The 19,500-nt window shown below is 44.9% G+C and overlaps 3 protein-coding genes across 3 annotated transcripts; 1 reads left to right on the top strand and 2 right to left on the bottom strand.

Moving 5' to 3' along the window:
* The first annotated feature begins 2,673 nt into the window (after positions 1 to 2,673).
* On the top strand, positions 2,674 to 5,201 carry LOC137905909 (3-mercaptopyruvate sulfurtransferase-like). Its single transcript, XM_068750194.1, has 2 exons — positions 2,674 to 3,270; positions 4,669 to 5,201. The coding sequence occupies exons 1-2, from the start codon at positions 2,679 to 2,681 to the stop codon at positions 4,950 to 4,952; spliced, it is 876 nt and encodes a 291-aa protein (XP_068606295.1). The 5' UTR covers positions 2,674 to 2,678; the 3' UTR covers positions 4,953 to 5,201.
* A 1,439-nt stretch (positions 5,202 to 6,640) lies between these two features.
* On the bottom strand, positions 6,641 to 10,258 carry il2rb (interleukin 2 receptor, beta). The gene is made up of 9 exons (XM_068750358.1): positions 10,186 to 10,258; positions 9,658 to 9,802; positions 9,496 to 9,562; positions 9,262 to 9,355; positions 9,011 to 9,156; positions 8,408 to 8,591; positions 8,011 to 8,101; positions 7,846 to 7,924; positions 6,641 to 7,393 (listed from the first exon to the last, which is right to left on the bottom strand). Exons 1-9 carry the CDS (start codon positions 10,256 to 10,258, stop codon positions 6,641 to 6,643), a joined length of 1,632 nt encoding a protein of 543 aa, XP_068606459.1.
* A 5,464-nt stretch (positions 10,259 to 15,722) lies between these two features.
* Positions 15,723 to 19,369, bottom strand: LOC137905343 (SUMO-conjugating enzyme UBC9-like). Its single transcript, XM_068749571.1, has 7 exons — positions 19,177 to 19,369; positions 18,837 to 18,921; positions 18,539 to 18,622; positions 17,906 to 17,978; positions 17,429 to 17,538; positions 17,158 to 17,237; positions 15,723 to 17,005 (listed from the first exon to the last, which is right to left on the bottom strand). Exons 2-7 carry the CDS (start codon positions 18,900 to 18,902, stop codon positions 16,942 to 16,944), a joined length of 477 nt encoding a protein of 158 aa, XP_068605672.1. The 5' UTR covers positions 18,903 to 18,921; positions 19,177 to 19,369; the 3' UTR covers positions 15,723 to 16,941.
* Between the last annotated feature and the right edge of the window lie 131 nt (positions 19,370 to 19,500).

Below are 19,500 nucleotides of genomic sequence, written 5' to 3'. Positions count from 1 at the left end.
TGTGTATTCAAAAATATATCTTTATTTACATAAAAACAAGTATTTATGTAACAAGCAATAGTACAATTTGAAAACTATCATTTTAAATGACAGAAAATAACAAACATAATTTGATCTTGAAACTTAATCTTGCAACAGAACTGAATAGAATTCTCGTGTCATCTGCTTCTAAATCTAATTAACTCTTGGGCCGGGGGCCCACGCCGCCACAAAATAAGATAAGCATTACTATCAGAATCAGAATCTACTATATTTCACACTAAATCAGGACAAACTGAGGTCGTTTTTTTAACAGTTCTAGTGTCTGCAGGAATTTCTCTTAAAACATTTACCTCCCAGAGGCTGGTAAGAGAACCGGGAGGGGCAACAAATCGAGAAAGGTCAGAGTCCCACTGGAGAATAAGAATATTCTTATTAAAGCGTGGGCTTTCTCCTGGTTCTCCAGTTTCCTTCCACCTCTAAAAACACGCAATTTAGGTGAATTGATTACTCAACTTGTTGGTAGGTGTGAGTGGTTGTGTGTCTATGTGTGGCCACAGTGCCACACACAGTGTCATTATGCTTTAATGATTTACTCAAGGATTGACAATCACATATTGGTCCATAACTGGTCAATAATCCAACTAAAGTTTAAGATAAATCTGTGAGATCTAAGGCTTTTAGGTATGAATATTGGGACTACTGCTAGAAATCCATCTGTGTTTTCTTCTGCATGCCATCATCATGTGTTCCACTGGAAAGGAGGAACACGTCATGTGCTGTGCAGGACGAGCTGCATCAACATTATTATGATGATTTCATTAACTAATGATGAAAATGTGACTCCAGGTTCTTGGGGCAGGTTTACATGGTCCATGAGCATGCACGCGTGCGTAATTGCGCATTGCTGATGCGACGTGCTGCTGATGTCGACCCTTTAAAGCAGGGGTCCCAAAACTTTTTCCTGTGAGGGCCACATCACTTTTCCTTTCTCTGATGGAGGGCCGGGGCCCTCTCTCTCCAGCACTATCAGGAAGTGCAGAGGCGAAGAACGACTGGATCAATCAGCTGATCCAATACAGCTGCAGAGGAGCAAACAACAAACCTCAAATTATTGTAAAAAACCCAAATGCTGCACGCCTTGGTTTCGAACCCAGGATCTTCAAGCGGGGAGTCAAGTGCACTACCCACTACGCCACCCAGATGCTGCCCTATCGAGCGTTAGGATAAATAGACAGTAGCATTGTTGACTTTAGACCAGAGGCACTGGTTTTGAATCCAGTACGACGTCACCTGGTCGGAGACACGCCCACTCCACATAACACAAAAGGAAAAAGCACAACATAACAACACAACAACACAGCAACACCGTACAACATAACAACACGCTGTGGTCTGAGAATACCTCAAGTTTCCTCACCTATACGGTGGTGTGGTCGGTAGGGTTACCGGTCTACTGCCAGAGGAACTGGGTTCGCATCCAGCTGTGGGGGTGGGGGTGGAGCAGGGGCGGCAGGGTAGGCCCAGGGCCTTACCTGGGCGGAGTGAACTGGGCTACTGGTCCACTCCACTCTGCTCAGGTGTGCCCTGGGCCTACCCTGTTGCCCCTGCTCCATCTCATTCCCGCAGTGGGATTCGGTACCAGGGCCATTTTGCCCCCCTCAACAATGCTGCCAACCATGCCACCGTGGAGGTGAGGAAACTTGCCCTGTTATTACAAAGTAATTACTATGTAATAAGTTGATATTACAGAGCACCAGAACATTAACTTTCTGGCCGTATGTGACCATCATTAAAATTGTCCCAAATAAAAGGGAGGCTACTCATGTTGTATGGAAAGGAAAATAAGTAAATTCTATTTTGGGTCTCTGGTATTGTTCAGGGGGCCAGGCCAAATGTGGAAATGGGCCGGATCCGGCCCGCGGGCCGTAGTTTGGGGACCCCTGCTTTATAGTAATGACAAGGCGTCATCTCAGCCCGCCAGAGTGAAAAGGAGATGCGATTCTTTAACACTGGAACTACCAAGGCACTCACGAATCACGTGAATAAGCAAAGCAAATTAGCATTGCAACACCAGAGTGTCTTCAGTTGGCTGGCCGCCTCCTCACAGCATTTTGTAAAGTTCATAATAGTTAATAATTATCACTGTTAAGGTCAAATGATGACTCCAACCTGTTTTGAAAGCAGGATACATGGTAAGGAAAAAGGACACTTGTGTCAAATATTGCAAGGTGGTGCGTGGGAGCTGCACAGGCGGGTGTCTTCAGTTGGCTGGCCGCCCCCTCACAGCATTTTGTAAAGTTCATAATAGTTAATAATTATCACTGTTTGTTTTGTTTTTCACAGAGATAATTGTTGCAAAAGTTGGCATGCGTCATTGCAGAGACGTTATGTTGCGTCAATAAAATAAATAAAACACTCAATCATTATAGTTTTCATTTAGTGGCCTGATGGGTTTTTTTTTTTACATATTCCACCTATTTATACAGCCCAAACATTTTGTCCAGTATAAAAGAATAGTGCTTAATAATAATATTATGCGTAAAACACAGAGGCGGCCCTTCATCGCTGTATTTATTTGCTCAGCCGTTGTTCACCCTCCTCACCGGGTGGTGGCGGTAATGCGCCGATTCTTTGCTTAGCAAACACGTCGTCGGAGCGCCGTTCGACAAAGCAGGAGCCTTGACTGTAAACAAACAATGGGGCTGCAAACTCAAGCTCTTGTCTCTGCGAAATGGCTCGCAAATATGCTCCACCGGAACCTCATCGGACCGCGTCTGCGGATCCTGGACTCGTCCTGGTACCTGCCCATGATGAAAAGAGACGGCAAAAAGGAGTTCGCGCAGTCTCACGTACCCGGAGCGTCGTTCTTTGACATCGACTTGTGCGCTGACACGAAGTCCAAGTTCGACCATATGCTTCCCTCCGAGAAGACGTTCGCTAACTATGTCGGTAATTTGGGGATTGGGAATGACACTCATGTTGTTGTTTACGATGCCAGTGACTTTGGGGCGTTTACGTGCACCAGGGTGTGGTGGATGTTCCGGTTCTTCGGCCACCCCGGGGTGTCGGTGCTGAACGGGGGGTTCAGGAACTGGGTCAAAGAGGGTCATCCGGTCACGAACGCGTACGACAAGCCCGAAGCGGTCAACTTCACCCCGAAAGGGAGCCACCGATCCTGGGTCAAGTCGTTCGATGATGTCACGAAAAACATAGACGCTTGCGAGTTCCAGGTGGTTGACGTGAGACCCTATGAAAGGTTCCGCGGAAGAGAACCGGAACCAAGAGAAGGTGAGCCTGAGATCGAAATGTTTCCGATAGATTTTGTTCTCTGTTCTAAGTGAGGAAGGTAAGTGTGTTTTTGTTTTTTTCATTCTCCTTTAATATGAGTGGAACCTCGGTTCTCGAACGTAATTCGTTTCCGTAATATTGTTCGAAAACCTGAAACTATATTTCCCATAAGAAATGAAGGAAACTAGATTAATTGTTTCTACGCACCAGATTAATACACATTTGCATGCCTACAGTTATATTAATATGTAACTACGTGTGTCTAAATAACAGATAAAACATGAAAGTGCAAATCGTATGAAAAACAGAAGCATAATAAATAATAATAAAAGTTTATTTAATGCAATTCTGTATCATTTACAAACCATTTTGGTTTGCATGTCGGGAGGTGAAGGGACAGATGGAAGGGAGAAGTGTTATTCCCAAACTTCCCAAAACAAGCTGATTTGGCTACTCCTCAATGTGGGGCCCATGACCCACCTTCTTCCTGGACATTTTGCTATCCTAAAATGGCTCAGGGTAGAAGACAGGGTTAAACAACGCAAAATGGGATTGGCATTTAAAATGGTCAATGCAGCTCTGCCCTCTGTCCCCTCAATCCCTGCATACCTGACTAAACACCTCCACAGATTTAGTGACACCCACAGCCACAACAACCTGATTACACCATCCTATAGGACTAACATGGGTAAATCATCTTTTTACAATACGGCCACCCAAGGGTGGAACTGTTTGACTCCTGCCCTCAAAACATGCACCTCTTTGGCCTCCTTCAAAAAGGCCCTAAAAATACACCTTTTAGGGGGACAGAAACGGAGATAGTCATCACGACTCTCTCCGGATCAACCCCCCTCCACCCCCACCCCCTTTTTTGTCCACCAACGTTGCACATATTAAGTGTCTTGTAATTTATTGTCATTCATTGTCATTTTGCATCGGTGGTGTAAAATCATTTTATTTTTCTAATGTTACTTTGCATCAATTGAGTAACTGAATATTGGTTTTATTTTTATTTGAATTGTGAAATTTGTTTTGTTAAATGTCGATGATTTATGTACCAAGGACTTTCAACGGAAACAAGACCGCAAGGGCTTTTTTGAAATGCTCCTCTTAGACAGGATGTTTGACCTTATTTGTACTGTAATACATGCTACTGTGTGACTGTACTTGTACCCTAACATTCTATCTAAGAAATATATTCATCATCATCAAAACCTCAGTGGATGTGCTTCAGTGGGCGAAGGTGGGTTTGATCGGAGTGACCAACATCTGATGCCAGAAAGAGGCTTGCAGCGATCCTCAGTCTCGGGTTCAAAGGGTCCTAAATCCTGAATGCTGCATGGTAAAGCAGAAGGCATCACTTAAAGGGACTCCTTTGTCTTTGTCTTTGTCCCGCAGGCGTCCAGCCGGGTCATATCCCTGGCTCCAAATGCATGCCCTTCGACGAGTTTGTGGATGACGATGGCATGATTCTGTCTCCTGAGCAGCTGAGGAAGTTCTTTGTGCGGTCAAAGCTGGACCTGAATAAGCCGCTCTGTGGCATGTGTGGGTCCGGTGTGACCGGCTGCCACGTGGCGATGGCTGCCCACCTGTGCGGCGCCCCGCCGGGGTACTTGTACGACGGATCCTGGCACGAGTGGTTCACCAGGGCGCCGCCAGAGCACGTCGTCAGCGAGGACTAAAGCGGCGTTAGGAGGAAGGAGATGTGTCTGATCCAGTTAAATGATCAAATGATTTGTCTGTGTATTCATGGCTCCGCCTGCTGGTGCTTCAGAGGACATGCAGCTTAGAAAGAAGTGCCTTTGCCGTCCAATCGAAAGCCCACAATCCTGAACCTTTCTTTCTTTACTAGTAAGTCATATAAATATGACGGATATGAGGTCCGGGCAACCAGGAGGAGGGTTTCCAATAAATAATTGTTTTTGTAATAAAAGCCAAGTGTGAGAATGCGTGTCCGTTGTTCTGTACACTACATAGATTTTAATATACAACTGATTTTCACTGATTTTACCACTAAAACTTCACAAATAATCGGAAGCCCTACTAATGTAACGTACACAGTCTGGTGTTTGTATGAAAACACCAACAGTAGGTTAAAAAAAGCCATAAACGTCTCTTCTTCACTCCGAACAAGCTCGTGGAGCTATCCGGGTCATCGTCATCGTTCAGGTACGACCTCTTTCAGTTCCTGCTCCCTCTCCTCCTGATCTGGGGGGGGCAGACATCAAGCTCGAGGAGCAAGCCATTAGAGGATCTGCATCTTCAATACAGAATTTGTGAAGAAACTATTTACCATTATGGGATGGGGACAAGATTACAAGAAGGGATAATGTCTAAAATACTTCCGCGAAAACCTGCATCCCCATAAGATTTAATTCACATCCGATACATGTAATATTCCAGCTCCAGAATGTATCAATCCATTGGACTCCTGGAAAATTCACAGTTATGAGCTAACAGATAATAAAAGGTACAGATGAATTATTGCTGAAACTATCCTGAATAAGTTTGGCAAAAACATTCAGACGTATCTTCAACATTTTCTGATCTTGATCACACCATCAGTGAAAACTGTATTTTCTACCAATATAACTAATACTGATATCAATGTGATTCCAAATTCGAGGGATGGGACTGTTGCTTTTAGGTGACGCAATTGGGGGGAGATGTTCTCTTTAAACGTCACTCATTTTGAATGCGACTCCGTGAAGGGTTTCGACACGATGAACTTCTTGTGAAATGGAAATACACAGATTGATGAAAAGCAGCAACTTGAGTGCCGTCGCTCTGATATGGCTAAACAAATTGTAAATTCTCTGTGAGCTGAGCGGATGTTGTGTTAGAGTTAAATGTCAAACCACACTCTAATACACACACACACACACCGAACGGACCACCTGACAATGCGTGTAAACACTGCATGCATGCACACACACACACTTCTTTCTGCTCACATGCCCACCCTTCAACCTTCACTCCACAACAACACAGGAAGTCAAAGGGTGACCCATTTCCACCACAGGTTTTATTTTTGCTTGGTCTCCTTTACAGATCTCACTGAGTGTACTGGAAACATACTATATATGCAGAGACAGACTGGCATCGATGGTGTGCATGAAACGAGAACTAATAAACGTCAGTGGCTGCAAGCCTGCGGAGGATTAGGGGGACAAATGGTCTGCTCCTGAATGATTTATTCATGATAACTGAAGGGTAGATCTCTGAGGCAGCAAAAAGACATTCATCAAAGAAGCACGGCTCAAATTAACAGGCCAGGTACGTGACTGTAAGCACATTCGTCATAAAACCCGTAGAGTAGAACACACCAGTAAAAAAAAAAGGAATTGTATAAATGCAATAATCCTGACTGTTAAATGGATTTGTTGCTGAATGTTGTCTGCAGCTCTTTGAGGCTCAGGTACCCGGCTTTGCTGGGCTCCACAGGCATGGAGGAGGACCTGCACATGGCTCCAGCCAAAGGCCAGGCTGCATAGCTGCCACTGGCTGCTGCTGCAGGTGCAGCCACCTGATGACGATCAGAGGATACCTGGGTTCGACTGGGAGCATCGGAAGGTGGTGGACAAGAGGGGAACATCTCGGAAGGGGAATGAAGAGGGACGACAGTAAGAGTCTCACGATGATGTAAAACCTCTGCATCAGCAATCATTTTGCCTTTCTTGTCATTTTCATCTTCCTTTCCAATGTCAAAACCAGGATTTGGGCTCCGTGGCTCCTTGTTCAAGCTCTCATAGATTGGAGTGGCGGTGGTGAAGGAGGGCCAGAAGGAGCGGTGAAGGTGCCGCTGGTTGAGGAGATCCTCCTGATAGGTGAAAGAGGAGTGGCTGGGATCAGTTCTGGCGGAGCTGCTGAAGGAGCTGGATAAAAAGTAGCCCATGTTGGAGAAGAAAGAGGAAGACGAGGAGGAGCAATCGTCAACGACCCCACTGGTGTCCGAGCGTGTGGAGGGGTAGCTTTGGAAGTGGAGCAGGGCGCTGGTGGAGCTGGAGGAGGGAGATGTGGAGGTCACCCCATCTGAGCCGTCACACAGCTCCACTGTGGAGATGTGGTCGCATGGCTGGGCTGTGAAGAATGATGCAGGAGCCGACAGAGGATTCAGCCATGTCTGGGCAGGGAAGACAGATATTGAGTAGAACGTGAGCCTGAAGAATGGCCTACGTGAACTTTGAAGTTCATAAATATCCTGATTTTATGCTTTTGTACATGAGTGAGTCTCTGATCTGGGACAAAGTGTGGTTGCAGTAGTGTCTTTTTAACTGGTGTTCAGTGGTGAGCGATTAGCCTGAACCAGAACTCCATCGTGAAAATAGGCTAGGAGGTCATCGCTTAGCTGCGGGGGGCCCCAAAGTCCTTTAAAATTCAACTCTCCTGCATGATCTGAACTCTGAAATGTTGACGGACCCATCCTGACTTCTATGCATAGTCAACAGAGAATAAAAATGGAACCAGCACTGAGCCCTGGGGCACACCAGTTAGGAGAGGAGTAATACGCGTAGTCGCGTGGTTGTAAATTATTTTGAGCGCTTCTGTTGTTTTGTGAGACAAAGTATTTTTTACTTTTAAGTTTCCTCGGTGGACAGAGTGGAGAGTGTGGAAATATTTTGAAGGGTTTGGCACCGACTTCTCTTTGTTGAGCCTGAAATAGCAAAAGAGAACCACTAGATTTGACATACTGCACACACAGACACACACACACACACACACACACACCATTATACTCACCCCTTGCTAACACGTCTTCCATAAAGGATCAGTGTTACAATGACCACAAGACTGAAGCTAAACACTCCCGTCCAAATGAACAGCGGCGCCTCTGAAACACAGAGTTGGTGTCAAATTGTGCAAAAATGCATGTAAAAGTCAGACTCTTCTTTCCTTTTGTTAATGTTTTGACAATTGATTTAATCTCTCAGTGAATAATGAAAGGACCTTGACCTTCCAGTAACCTTGAATTATAATTACAGCTCGAGTGTGATCACACGCTCTACTGAGTACCATCATGGGCTAATGGACCATGAGAGTCCACAAAGACGCCGCCCAATGTCTTGCTTTGTATCTGTGCTTTCTAGATTTCCCTGCAGGGCTGGGATCCTCTTGGGACTCGTGTTGCGGTCGTCACCTTGATCCGGCGATGCTGCCACCGGCTCTGTCGGTCCGATCCAGGATGTTGTTGGACTCCAGTCGCTCCAGTGACTGTTTGGCCGTTGAGTGGGACAAACCCTCACCCTGACCTGGCAGTGGCCTTGGAGTTCCAGAGAAGGTAGTTTTTGCATTAATTCTTGTGTGAAGAGAGTACGGGCCTCCTGATAACAGATAAAAATATATATATCTACTGTATAAATAAACATTCATGGTCCTTAAAGTATCTTGAATTTTTTTTGCTCCATACCAAATTGCAATCCGTGCAATATGCCTGATTTCTTTTTTTTGTTTGTTTTATAACAATGTTCTATCTCATAATGTAGAGGAAAGTAAACAAATAAAAATCCTGGATTAACCAAAGTGTGATGGTTTCCATTCTGCCCAACCTTTCTTTCCTCTAACGTACAGCGTGCGTCGACCTCATCTGACGCTCAGCTGTAAGACTTGCAATGAATATCCTTGAAATATCTCCCAAATCCATAAGAAGGAAGTTACATATGCAGCAAAGGTTTAAATCAGCTAATTTGGTATCTGCTATAACAAGTGTGATGGGAATAAGAATTTTCCCACTCATGTATACCTTCCATGCCTGGGTTTTCCGTTTGATCTGAATTTGAAAAACAAAGGCTTTAAGGAAGATAGAGAGAGGACTGCCTGCAGTCCACCATATCCAGGTTTGGTTGGCGCTGGCGCTGACATTAGGAACGCCTGGAGGATGCATCTTGACTGTGCACACAGACCACAAAGGAAAACATGAAAGTCACATATTCAGTTTTTTTTTCTTTCTTTCTGTGCACCGTGATGAAATGTGAGTAACAAGACTTTACGTACTGTGATTGCACGGCTTGTAGTTGGTGAGGTTCTCCACCAGCGTGCCATTGCACTCCAAACTAATATAGGGCATGTCTTTGAAGCAATTGAATTCCTGGCGGGACACACATCGTAATCACCAGAGACAGAAGCTGCATGAGTGAAACTGATGAGAGTTTTGCATTCCTTTTATATCAGTGAGATTAAACAGCGACGGCGAGGCAGAGACGTCCAAGCCGCAGGTTAAGAACTTACTTTGTTCTCAAAGACAAAACTGCAGCCGGGGGGAGAGTTTCCATGTTGTTCCAGCCTGCAGGTTCGACTAAAGAGAAGAAGAAGAAAAAAAGACAAACATCAATGAGAAGGATTTACAATAGATTCTAATAAATCCATGGCAATGGGAATTTGAACTCTTACATCATTTGGGTGCGACGTTTCTTGTTGTTCTTAAGGATCCTGGTTTCCCTCGCGCCAGCGACCCAACAAGTCGCACCAGGAGCCGCCGCGGAGCCGTTCCATGTACAGCTGACGTTGCTGACGAGGTCATTTACACAGGAGAGTCCTCGAGTCACAGGAGACACAACAGCAGAAAGAGGAGACAAATGTCAGCGTCTGGATTTGTCAAGGCCTCGGGACATAATTGAGACACAATCACAAGGCAGAGGTGTAAACGGGGGTGGGGGGGCTGATACAAAATACCATACGTGATTTATAAATACAATTACAGATTAAAATCATGATTCTTCAAAACATAAAAAATCACTCAATCTATATTTTAACTTCATTCATATATTTTTATTTTAAATATTTCTTTGAGAAAGGTACAATTAAATTATATTAACATTAAAAATGAAGACAATTTAAACATGTGTTTGCTTCATATTCTTTTTGTGGAATGGACCGTGGCAATGAGGCAGCTTCATTTGTGAATATATTCAATCATACCTTGCGAGTCTCGGTGGGAGTGGGCTGCATCCGCCGTTAACAGAACCGCCAGGACGAACCACAGGTTCTCCATGGCCGTGAGAATAAAGCTGTGAACACACGTGAGAAAACAGCAAGATACAAGATTCATCACCAAAATTGTTTCCCCCACTCAAACTGAGATAAAGTTTCAATTTCTATATGAAAATGTTTTGCTTCTAATAAAGAGAAACTGGATTGGTTATCCATTCAAGCTGATTGGATAACCCACATTTCCATTCAATGAGTGAATGCAATCAAATACATTCTCAAAGTGACCCAAACATCTGAATATTTCAGCTGTCCAGTCATTTCTGAACATCGTGAGTGAAGACGTTTGACGGTGCCTCACCTCGGCCAGAGAAGGGAGTCCGTCAGCGTCATCGATGACTTTAAACCGTTTCCTTTGCTTCTGTTTCTCTCCGTCTCCCTTTCTCTCTATTCAAGCATCTCCTCTCTCTCTCTCTTTCTGTCACTTATCCCTTTGTATCCTCCTCTCGCCCCTCTCTGTTCTTTGAAATGCCCAGTGACAGTTTCCACTGGTAACCACAGCTGTGTCTGGGCTTACAGGAAGCTGTGTGATCGTGAGAAAGAGGACAGGCTTAGGTGAGGAAGAGGAGGGGCTGAGACTGGAGACCCCCCCCCCCCCCCAGCTGCCCATCAGCAGCTTGACCCCGGAGCATCTTTCAAGATATTTGCATTGAAATCAAGCAACACAAAGCCCACCGCATCCGGTTTCATGAACGATGCAAAGTGGTTTTAATACAAGAGAAGTTTTGCATGTCGTCCTGTGAAGTGGTAAAATTATTGAAAATGAAGATCCCGCTGATTTAAGAGGCTCCAGCTGCCTGATTTAGATTCATGGGGGTTACTTAAGACGCAAACACACAGGAACCAACGTGGCGTGATAACCACCGTTGTCACAGCCGCAACTACACTGTAGATGAACTCGGTGTTTACTGTACATACGACATTGTTGTTTCTGCAGGGAGGAGAAGGGAAGGGAGGTTGAACGTTACGCTGCAGCAGACTTTGCACAGTCATTTCTGCTGCAACCGGCTCCAAGAGATTTCCTCTATATGTTTGGTTTTATTGTCAGCCATGAGTTGTTTAATAGGGGTCCGAAAAACAACTTGGTTGTTTGTTGTTGTTGTTTTTTTTGCAACGGTTGCTATGAAGAAAGATTGAATATGTATGTCATTAGGCAAAAAGAATCTGTACATGCTGCTGAAATGATGATAAAAATCATTCTCATGTAAATGTGATTCTCACACGTTTCTTATATCAATTTGATATTTGCTAATTTCCTTACTAATGCGAGGCCTGTAGAAGAATGATTGTTATTGGTTGGGGGGGGGGGGGATTACTGGATTATAAAGAATATAAGGTTTATTTGCTTTCTTAAGTGGTGGCTGAGAGGAGTGTAAAATCAGAACCGACATGAGAATGATATAATCTCGATGAGCATCGATTCTTTTCATTGAAGAAAGTTAGAAAGACGTTTTCTCAAGTTCGACCTCGAAATTGAAATTCCTTCACAACAGGTAAGATCAGTGTGTTCGTCTCGGGCTCCATTGTGCAACACTCATCCCGGCTGCACACACACACCTACAGACCACAGAGCATTCACACACACACAACAGCCGTTGCAACACAGCATGTTTGAACTCAGTGGGTTTGACTTGGTTCAGGCTTCAGTGGGCCGTACAATGATCTGATCCACACACACACACAAACACACACACTAGTTCCTGCAGTTACTGAGGTGTCAGCAGCAGCAACAAGTGGTAGCGGGGGGGGAGACAACGGCAGGGGTGGGTGGAACAGGCGGCGGAGATGCAGGGGGAAGAAAAGGAAGCACGCCCCACCAAAAGGTCAGGGTCCGCCGTGTCAACGACAGGAAGCCACGAAGAAGAGCGTGAATCTGAAGCTGGGGGGCCCATCATCTGAGCAGAAAAAAACATTGGGGGCAGGGGGGGGTTACTAACCGGGTTGGACATGACGAAAGTAACATTCAAGCTGCAAAAATGACTCTATGAAAGGCTTACAAAAAATATAAACGGTTAATGCAGGGGCAAATAAAAGAAGCATCTTCAAGAGAGTTCCAACAGCAAAGTGACACCTGCGTTCTGTTTAGCAGGGTTAAAACACGTGTGTGATTCCTGTACATCGGGGGGGGGCAGGAGATGACTAAACTCACTACCCTGCGGTGTGAAGGGCAGCATTCACCCGCCCGAACGTGACTCATACCTCACCTACACTCAGTACGAGACCGAGCCTGACCTCGGCCGTGAAGCCACGCTTGCACCGTCACCGTGGCGTCACATGTGGAGTTCAGCATCTTCAAATATTTGACGACAGGGAGCAAACATCACGTGCTGTTTGCCGTGAGCACGAACGTGTTTGGACACTAAAGATGGAGGATTGGTGAAAGCGAAAAGACAAGAGGTGATGAGGATGATCTCCGAGCGGTGCATTTGTTCTTATCACAGCTACGTCACATCATATACAATATCAGATCAATGCCTGTCAATACAGGATGTGCACAATGTAGCTCAGGTTAGCGGTGATTGATTTAACTGAGGCTAACAAAGACATTTATTGATATCCTGAGTCTACCTAGTTCTGATTGCCTACGTTGAGCAGTGCAAGGATTTATTCTGAGAAATACTGTAGGTGTGACAGGAATATATTTCAATACGTCCTCTAAATTCCCTTTAGAAGCAAGAATCAGCTCCCATCGCCTCTTCAGATACTCTTTATATATATATATGTAGACCTACATATTTATATATGTAGGTCTGATTTCACAGGGGAGACAACGTGTAGTGACAAAAAGGCAGTTTCAGTGGTTTCCGCTGAAACCGCTCCATTCTGCTGCTTTTACACATCACAGAGCTGAAAAGGCTTTCGGCTGCAGGTAGCATGCAGCGGTTACCTCCGACAGCGTTAAAGGGAGTGGGGGGGGGGCTTCTGTGTGTTTCGGCCAGCAGAGGAAAAAGCATAGATGAATTAATAGGATACAGTGAATTACGTCTTTTCACATGTCGCTGCTAAGCTATGAAACTGTTTTATCTAACCAGTGATCAGTGACCAGAGGTTTTTCATCTCTAACGCTCATCCGGGCTGGTTAACTTTTTTTTTGTTGCAAAGAACATTTATTTTGAGCATTTTCAATGTAACCCAAGGTGTGAATCACAAAGGCGCTCTGCATTTTGTGGCCTCGGGGTAGGAAGCAGGAACTCATTTTGCAGTGGTCTTTCTCACTCTTTTTTTTCCATCTCTGTCAATTTCTTCTTGAGCTTCTGGTTAATGTTGTTCCTCTCCGCCCACTGGACTGCATAAAACATGTAAAAGACACACACACAAAAAAAATTAAACAACTGCAGAGGGATGGAGTAGAGCCAGAGGAAAAAGAGGAGAGACAAGCGATGAGGGTCGGCCCGGGTCGGAGGTCAGAGGGTGGCTGGCGGAGGAGAGCCTGGGGACTTCCCTGACTGACTCTGCTACTGGCGTTAATACTGGGAGACGTGCCCAGGCATCAGGATCCGAAAAGAAAACCCGTTTACCCGGGTTCAGCATGAGGCAGCGACAGGGGCAGCACCTGAGGGGTGACAAGTAACACCTTCCCTCGCCCCAGAGCACAACATGTTCGGAGGCAATCATCACCAACAAGAGAAACACATTAAACACAAAGCAACAAAAATAAAGAAAGGAGGGAGAACAACATCACAGGTCTCTAACCAGTGTGTGAGGTCATACTGCGATAACAGGCCACAAGACAGAGATGAAAGAAAAGGTGTTATAATTCTGAAGAATGTCAAGCAAGACACCCAAGAGGGCGACATTTAGGTTTCGCCTCTGGATTAGAAAAAAACCCACTTTCAGATATTTCAGATGAAGAATGGCGTGAAGAAAACAAAGTAAACATGTTTTGTGCCATTATTTTTGGTGTTATTTGCTATTCAGGGATGAACTTAGTGCCTTTATGAAGACAGCAAACGTTTAGAACGCTTACAGAATGTGTACAGGACCAAATCAAATACTCTTTAAATCAGGGGTCCCCAAACTTTTTCCTGTGAGGGCGACATCACTTTTCCCTTCTCTGATGGAGGGCCGGGGCCAGTTTGTAGGAAAAGTGTGACGATGGCAGGGGTGCCTAAACATTTAGGGGCCAAATGCGGAGGCAGGCTGTAGTTTAGGCTTCATCTCACCATCACAACTACACACAGTGACATGAATCGAGTGTCACACACGCAATGCCTCTCACACCCAAACTCAGTCTCTCTCCAGCACTATCAGGAAGTGCAGAGGCGAAGAACGACTGGATCAATCAGCTGATCCAATACAGCTGCAGAGGAGCAAACAACAAACCTCAAACTATTGTAAAAAACCCAAACGCTGCACGCCTTGGTTTCGAACCAAGGATCTTCTTGCAGGGAGTCAAGCGCACTACCCACTACACCACCTAGAGGTTACCCTACCGGACATTAGGATAAATAGACAGTAGCATTGTTGACTTTAGACCAGAGGCACTGGTTTTGAATCCAGTACGACATCACCTGGTCGGAGACACGCCCACTCCACATAACACAAAAGGAAAAAGCACAACATAACAACACAACAACACAGCAACACAGTACAACATAACAACACGCTGTGATCTGAGAATACCTCGAGTTTCCTCACCTATACGGTGGCGTAGTCGGTAGGGTTACCGGTCTACTGCCAGAGGAACTGGGTTTGCATCCAACTGTGGGAGTGGGAGTGGGAGTGGGAGTGGGGGTGGGGGTGGAGCAGGGGCGGCAGGGTAGGCCCAGGGCCTTACCTGGGCGGAGTGAACTGGACCACTGGTCCACTCCACTCTGCTCAGGTGTGCCCTGGACCTACCCCGTTGCCCCTGCTCCATCTCATTCCCGCAGTGGGATTCGATACCAGGGCCATTTTGCCCCCCTCTACAGTGCTGCCAACCATGCCACCGTGGAGGTGAGGAAACTTGCCCTGTTATTACAAAGTAATTACTATGTAATAAGTTGATATTACAGAGCACCGGAACATTAACTTTCTGGCCGTATGTGACCCTCATTAAAATTGTCCCAAATAAAAGGGAGGCTACTCATGTTGTATGGAAAGGAAAATAAGTAAATTCTATTTTGGGTCTCTGGTATCGTTCAGGGGGCCAGGCCAAATGTGGAAATGGGCCGGATACGGCCCGCGGGCCGTAGTTTGGGGACCCCTGCTTTAAATGCACACTCAGGAGTGAAAGACAAGTGTCTTTGCCTTTGATCCCTGGCACGAACCTGGGATGAAATGCTCTCGGGCTGTTCTATATTTATTATTCTTTGCCGCATTAGGAATGCTGACAGCATTCTCTTCATATGTTGAAGACAAACTTTTAATGTTGTTTGCTGGGTGGACTTCGGTCTCCTTCCGGTGAAGTCTTGTGTAGTTTTAACGCGAGACTTCTCCCATAAAAACTCCGGTGATGTTGAGAAGACTTAAAACAGACTTTTGGTTCTTTCATTGACCTTTATTTCACAATGTTATGCCATTTATTGTGTTCTTTGTTATAATAGCACAAACAAATGTCAGCTGGCTAAAACAATATAAAACATAACTTCCACAACATTTCACTATTTATATTATGTACATGCGCTCGTGTTCAGAGGCGAAACAACCCTCAGGCCTTTGCTTTCTGTCGTCCTTCCGTCCCTCAGCATCACCTGAAGGTCGAACAATTCTCTAATCGGGACAGGCCTGAAATCATTTCATAAGAATTTACAACTGATCAAGAGCCAAAAAACGAACGTCCAGCTCTTCTTACTTTGATTCGGATGCTTCGCCGTCTCATACTGTTGCATTTTGGGAAGCAGACACCATGATGGTGCTGAATGTGCGCGGCTCTGGTGACTGTTACTGAAATATTCTCACTCCCAATCGGATTTAGAAAAAGAGCTGCAGTGGTTCTGCTTGCTCCGCTGCAGTAAAGGGAGGATGTGCCACATTCTCCACCTGTAACTATCGCCTTCCGGACGCGGACAGAGCACCAACTTCCTGTCTGAGAAACAAATATACAAGCGCCGGGATTGTCCTTTAAGCTGCGTTTGACAGGTTGGCTCTATCCTTTCGGTGCTTTTTCTGGAAAAACTCAAATGTCACAGAAACGTGAGGAACAAAACCAGGTGGTGAGGAGTACAAAGGGAGGATTAACTTCCAGTGTGCGTCTGCCGGCGTCGTCACAGTTCGCGATGAATTTCATGAAAAGCTATCTACAATAATTTTGTGGTTGGTTAGACTGGACCGTTGAGGAAAAAAAAAAAAAAGCTAAACCGCCTTTTCGGCCCCAGTCGGCGGAACGTTACAAAAAGTCGTTTGGATGTGAAACTGTAATCGAAACACGAGCATGACTCAGCGGTACCCATGACAAACCTGGAGATGTGGAATATACAGAGTTACAAATAGCCAAGGTTGTTGATAGCAGAGATCTAAGATCATCAGCGATGCTTAAGATGCTTGTGTATTTCTTGAAGATAGGTAAAATTATAATTTTATTGTATGTTTGTAGTTTAAAAAAAAAACAACAACCAACAAACAGGCTCACTTCTCAACTGTGTAGTAGTATTAGAATAATACTCCAAACAGATTCTCATTGGAGTGGTCCTTCAGGTGCTGCCTGCCTGCGGTTTGTAGCCTCCCTCAGTTCAGGCTGCTCAGGTGGGATCGAGGCCCGAGGCCTCTTTATGTGGGGGCATACTTCTTGGCCTGCGCCCTTACCCGCTTCTCATAATCCACCCGGTTCTGACTGAAACACACGCAAAGAAATCGTTTTGTCAGGGTGGGTTGTGCATTATTCTGATGTTTCATTTAAATAACGAGCGTGTAAAGTACAGAAAGAATAGGGAACATGTCTTTCATCATTTCATTCATACTTTCCACAAACGCAGACATGCTCACCAGTAAATTGTGTACGCCTCTGCTTGTGCTGGGTCTTGGATGTTGGGCTCATTCAGCAGCTCCTGGATTCCCAACAGGATCTGAAAACAACAGTCATCAAAGCTACAATCGGGCCACAGGAGACGGTTTGTGTTCAGTTGAGCTTCCATTATGCCGTCTGGTCCTTTCCTCGTGAGAATCACCCTTCCGTTTGGATTCCCAGTGGAAGTTACAGCCTAATAAAGCAATAGCAAACATGCTAACTATAGAATACAGAAGATTTGCTTCAGACCTGTTTGATGGTGATGGCAGGCCTCCAGTCTTTGTCCTCCTCCAGGATCGACAGGCACACAGTTCCAGAGGGGTAGACGTTGGGATGGAATATTGGTGGCTCAAACTTGCCTGAACAGAAATAACATCTGAATGCTGAAGCTGCGAGAAAGACTTGGAAATAAAACTGAACATTTCTTTTCATTATGGGAAAAACCGTCTTTAATGAACATGTTTCTTTCACTGAGAAGGAAACACAAGAGGATCTCTGAAAGTATTCGGATCAAGAATAGAATAATAGCGCTGCAGCATGGTGCTCAAGCATCATTAAGCATCACACACTCACACACACACACACACACACACACACACACACACACACATATCATTGTTTACACAAGGCGCTCTGCAAACTGAAGCTGGAATGGCAACATTGCTTTGAAACGTCTGCCCTCCAGCAGAGAACTAGACGATGGGCGGAGTGCGGACTGGAGCTCACATTTGGGTGGCGAGGAAGGGTAGTCGTCTTTGAACAGCATTCTGAGTTTGTAGAGTCCTCCCTCCCACAGGGTCTATTGAAAGAAGGAAGCAGTAAAATCACTGACAGAAATGTACAGGATTTTAGCAAAGGACTAAGTAAAAGTATACAATCCATAACGTTGAGCATTCACCACAGTTTAAAACAATTCAAATGGTTTATTTTGCCTTTCTCTGGATGATGCCCTGTTTAAATAACAACACCAATGCTGGAATGTCCTGGAACTATCGCATCTCCATGTTGTTCCTGTCTTGATCTGAGGAGCTGGCTTCTTTACTTGCTGTAAAACAGTTCTAAATTGGAGCTTTATAAACTGCATAGCCTGGCCAGTGTTATAAATGCACGACCCAGATTAGAGAATGGCCTGTTATGTTGCCTACAATGCAAACAAGCAATAACATAATATGAAACGATCTTGTAACAATATACCATTATGGTAATGAATGCAGTTTACAGGATCTGCAAATACAATCAAGTTAAAAGATTTTGGTGCGTGTGGCCAGAGTAGACATCTTGGAAATGTCAACTAATTTCTTAATGCATTGAAGTGATACTCATTCAGCAGAAAACTGACTTTGACATTGAGCAACTTACTCCCTTCTTCCCTGGTATGGCACACTCCCAGTTCATCAGATTCAAGGTTCCATCTGGATTCTTAGTGGGCACAGCAACAAAGCCCTGTAGGGGTTACAAACACACAAACAAACACAAACACACACACACACACACACACACACACACACACACACACACACACACACATCATTGGGGAACCTGAGACCTAGTTTACCAGAGTATAATTTATTTTTTTGACAGTAGCACTCTTAGCTAGACCTCAAAAAGATGTGCCATAAAGGTGATTTTAAATAATGCTCCCCATGCTGCTGCTTACAAATGGGTGGTCTTTTCTCCAGGCTTTGCGTTCCTGGGACAATCTGCTAAGAGCTATGCCAGACATTGCTGCTCATCAACGCCTCCTAGTGGAAAAACGACCGAACACAATTTTAATTATTCACGACGGGCAACGTTGACACGACTGATTTTGCTGAACACAATCAGTCCGGCATACCGCACATGTTGTCGATTTAAGAGTCATCTCCATTTATTTATCAACAGGCATCGTTTGTACGATCGGTGCAAGTTATCGGGTTAATGTAGCCACCGCAGTCCTCTCAGAATCAAAACACACAAACAATCCGAACATGGCATTCTTTTTTTTTTACTGAACTTACCTCCAAGTTTCTTTGATGAATATCAGAATGACGTGGCGTCGTAAAGTAATGTTAGCGCGATTGCTCGGCTAAAGCTAGCGGTGTGCTGTGTTGACGGTAACACACCCTTCAACGCTTAAAACCTCAACTACTGGGCCAGTTAGAGCGTAAATGACCGAACCGAGTGAAAGCTCGATATCACCAACATTACCCAAAAACTCTTACCGACGTATAAGGATGTTATTTGTTTTACAATTTACCGAAGTAAAACAATGTGGTTCGTAACACCGTTGCGACAGCTAGCAAGAAAGGAGCCTCAATTTGTTTATTTCGCGAGGACCTTCA

The sequence above is a fragment of the Brachionichthys hirsutus genome, chromosome 16 (assembly GCF_040956055.1).
Source record: "Brachionichthys hirsutus isolate HB-005 chromosome 16, CSIRO-AGI_Bhir_v1, whole genome shotgun sequence".
NCBI classification, from domain to species: Eukaryota; Metazoa; Chordata; class Actinopteri; order Lophiiformes; family Brachionichthyidae; genus Brachionichthys; species Brachionichthys hirsutus.
Note: the sequence above shows the minus strand (reverse complement) of the source record. Positions and strands in the feature narration are given on the sequence as shown.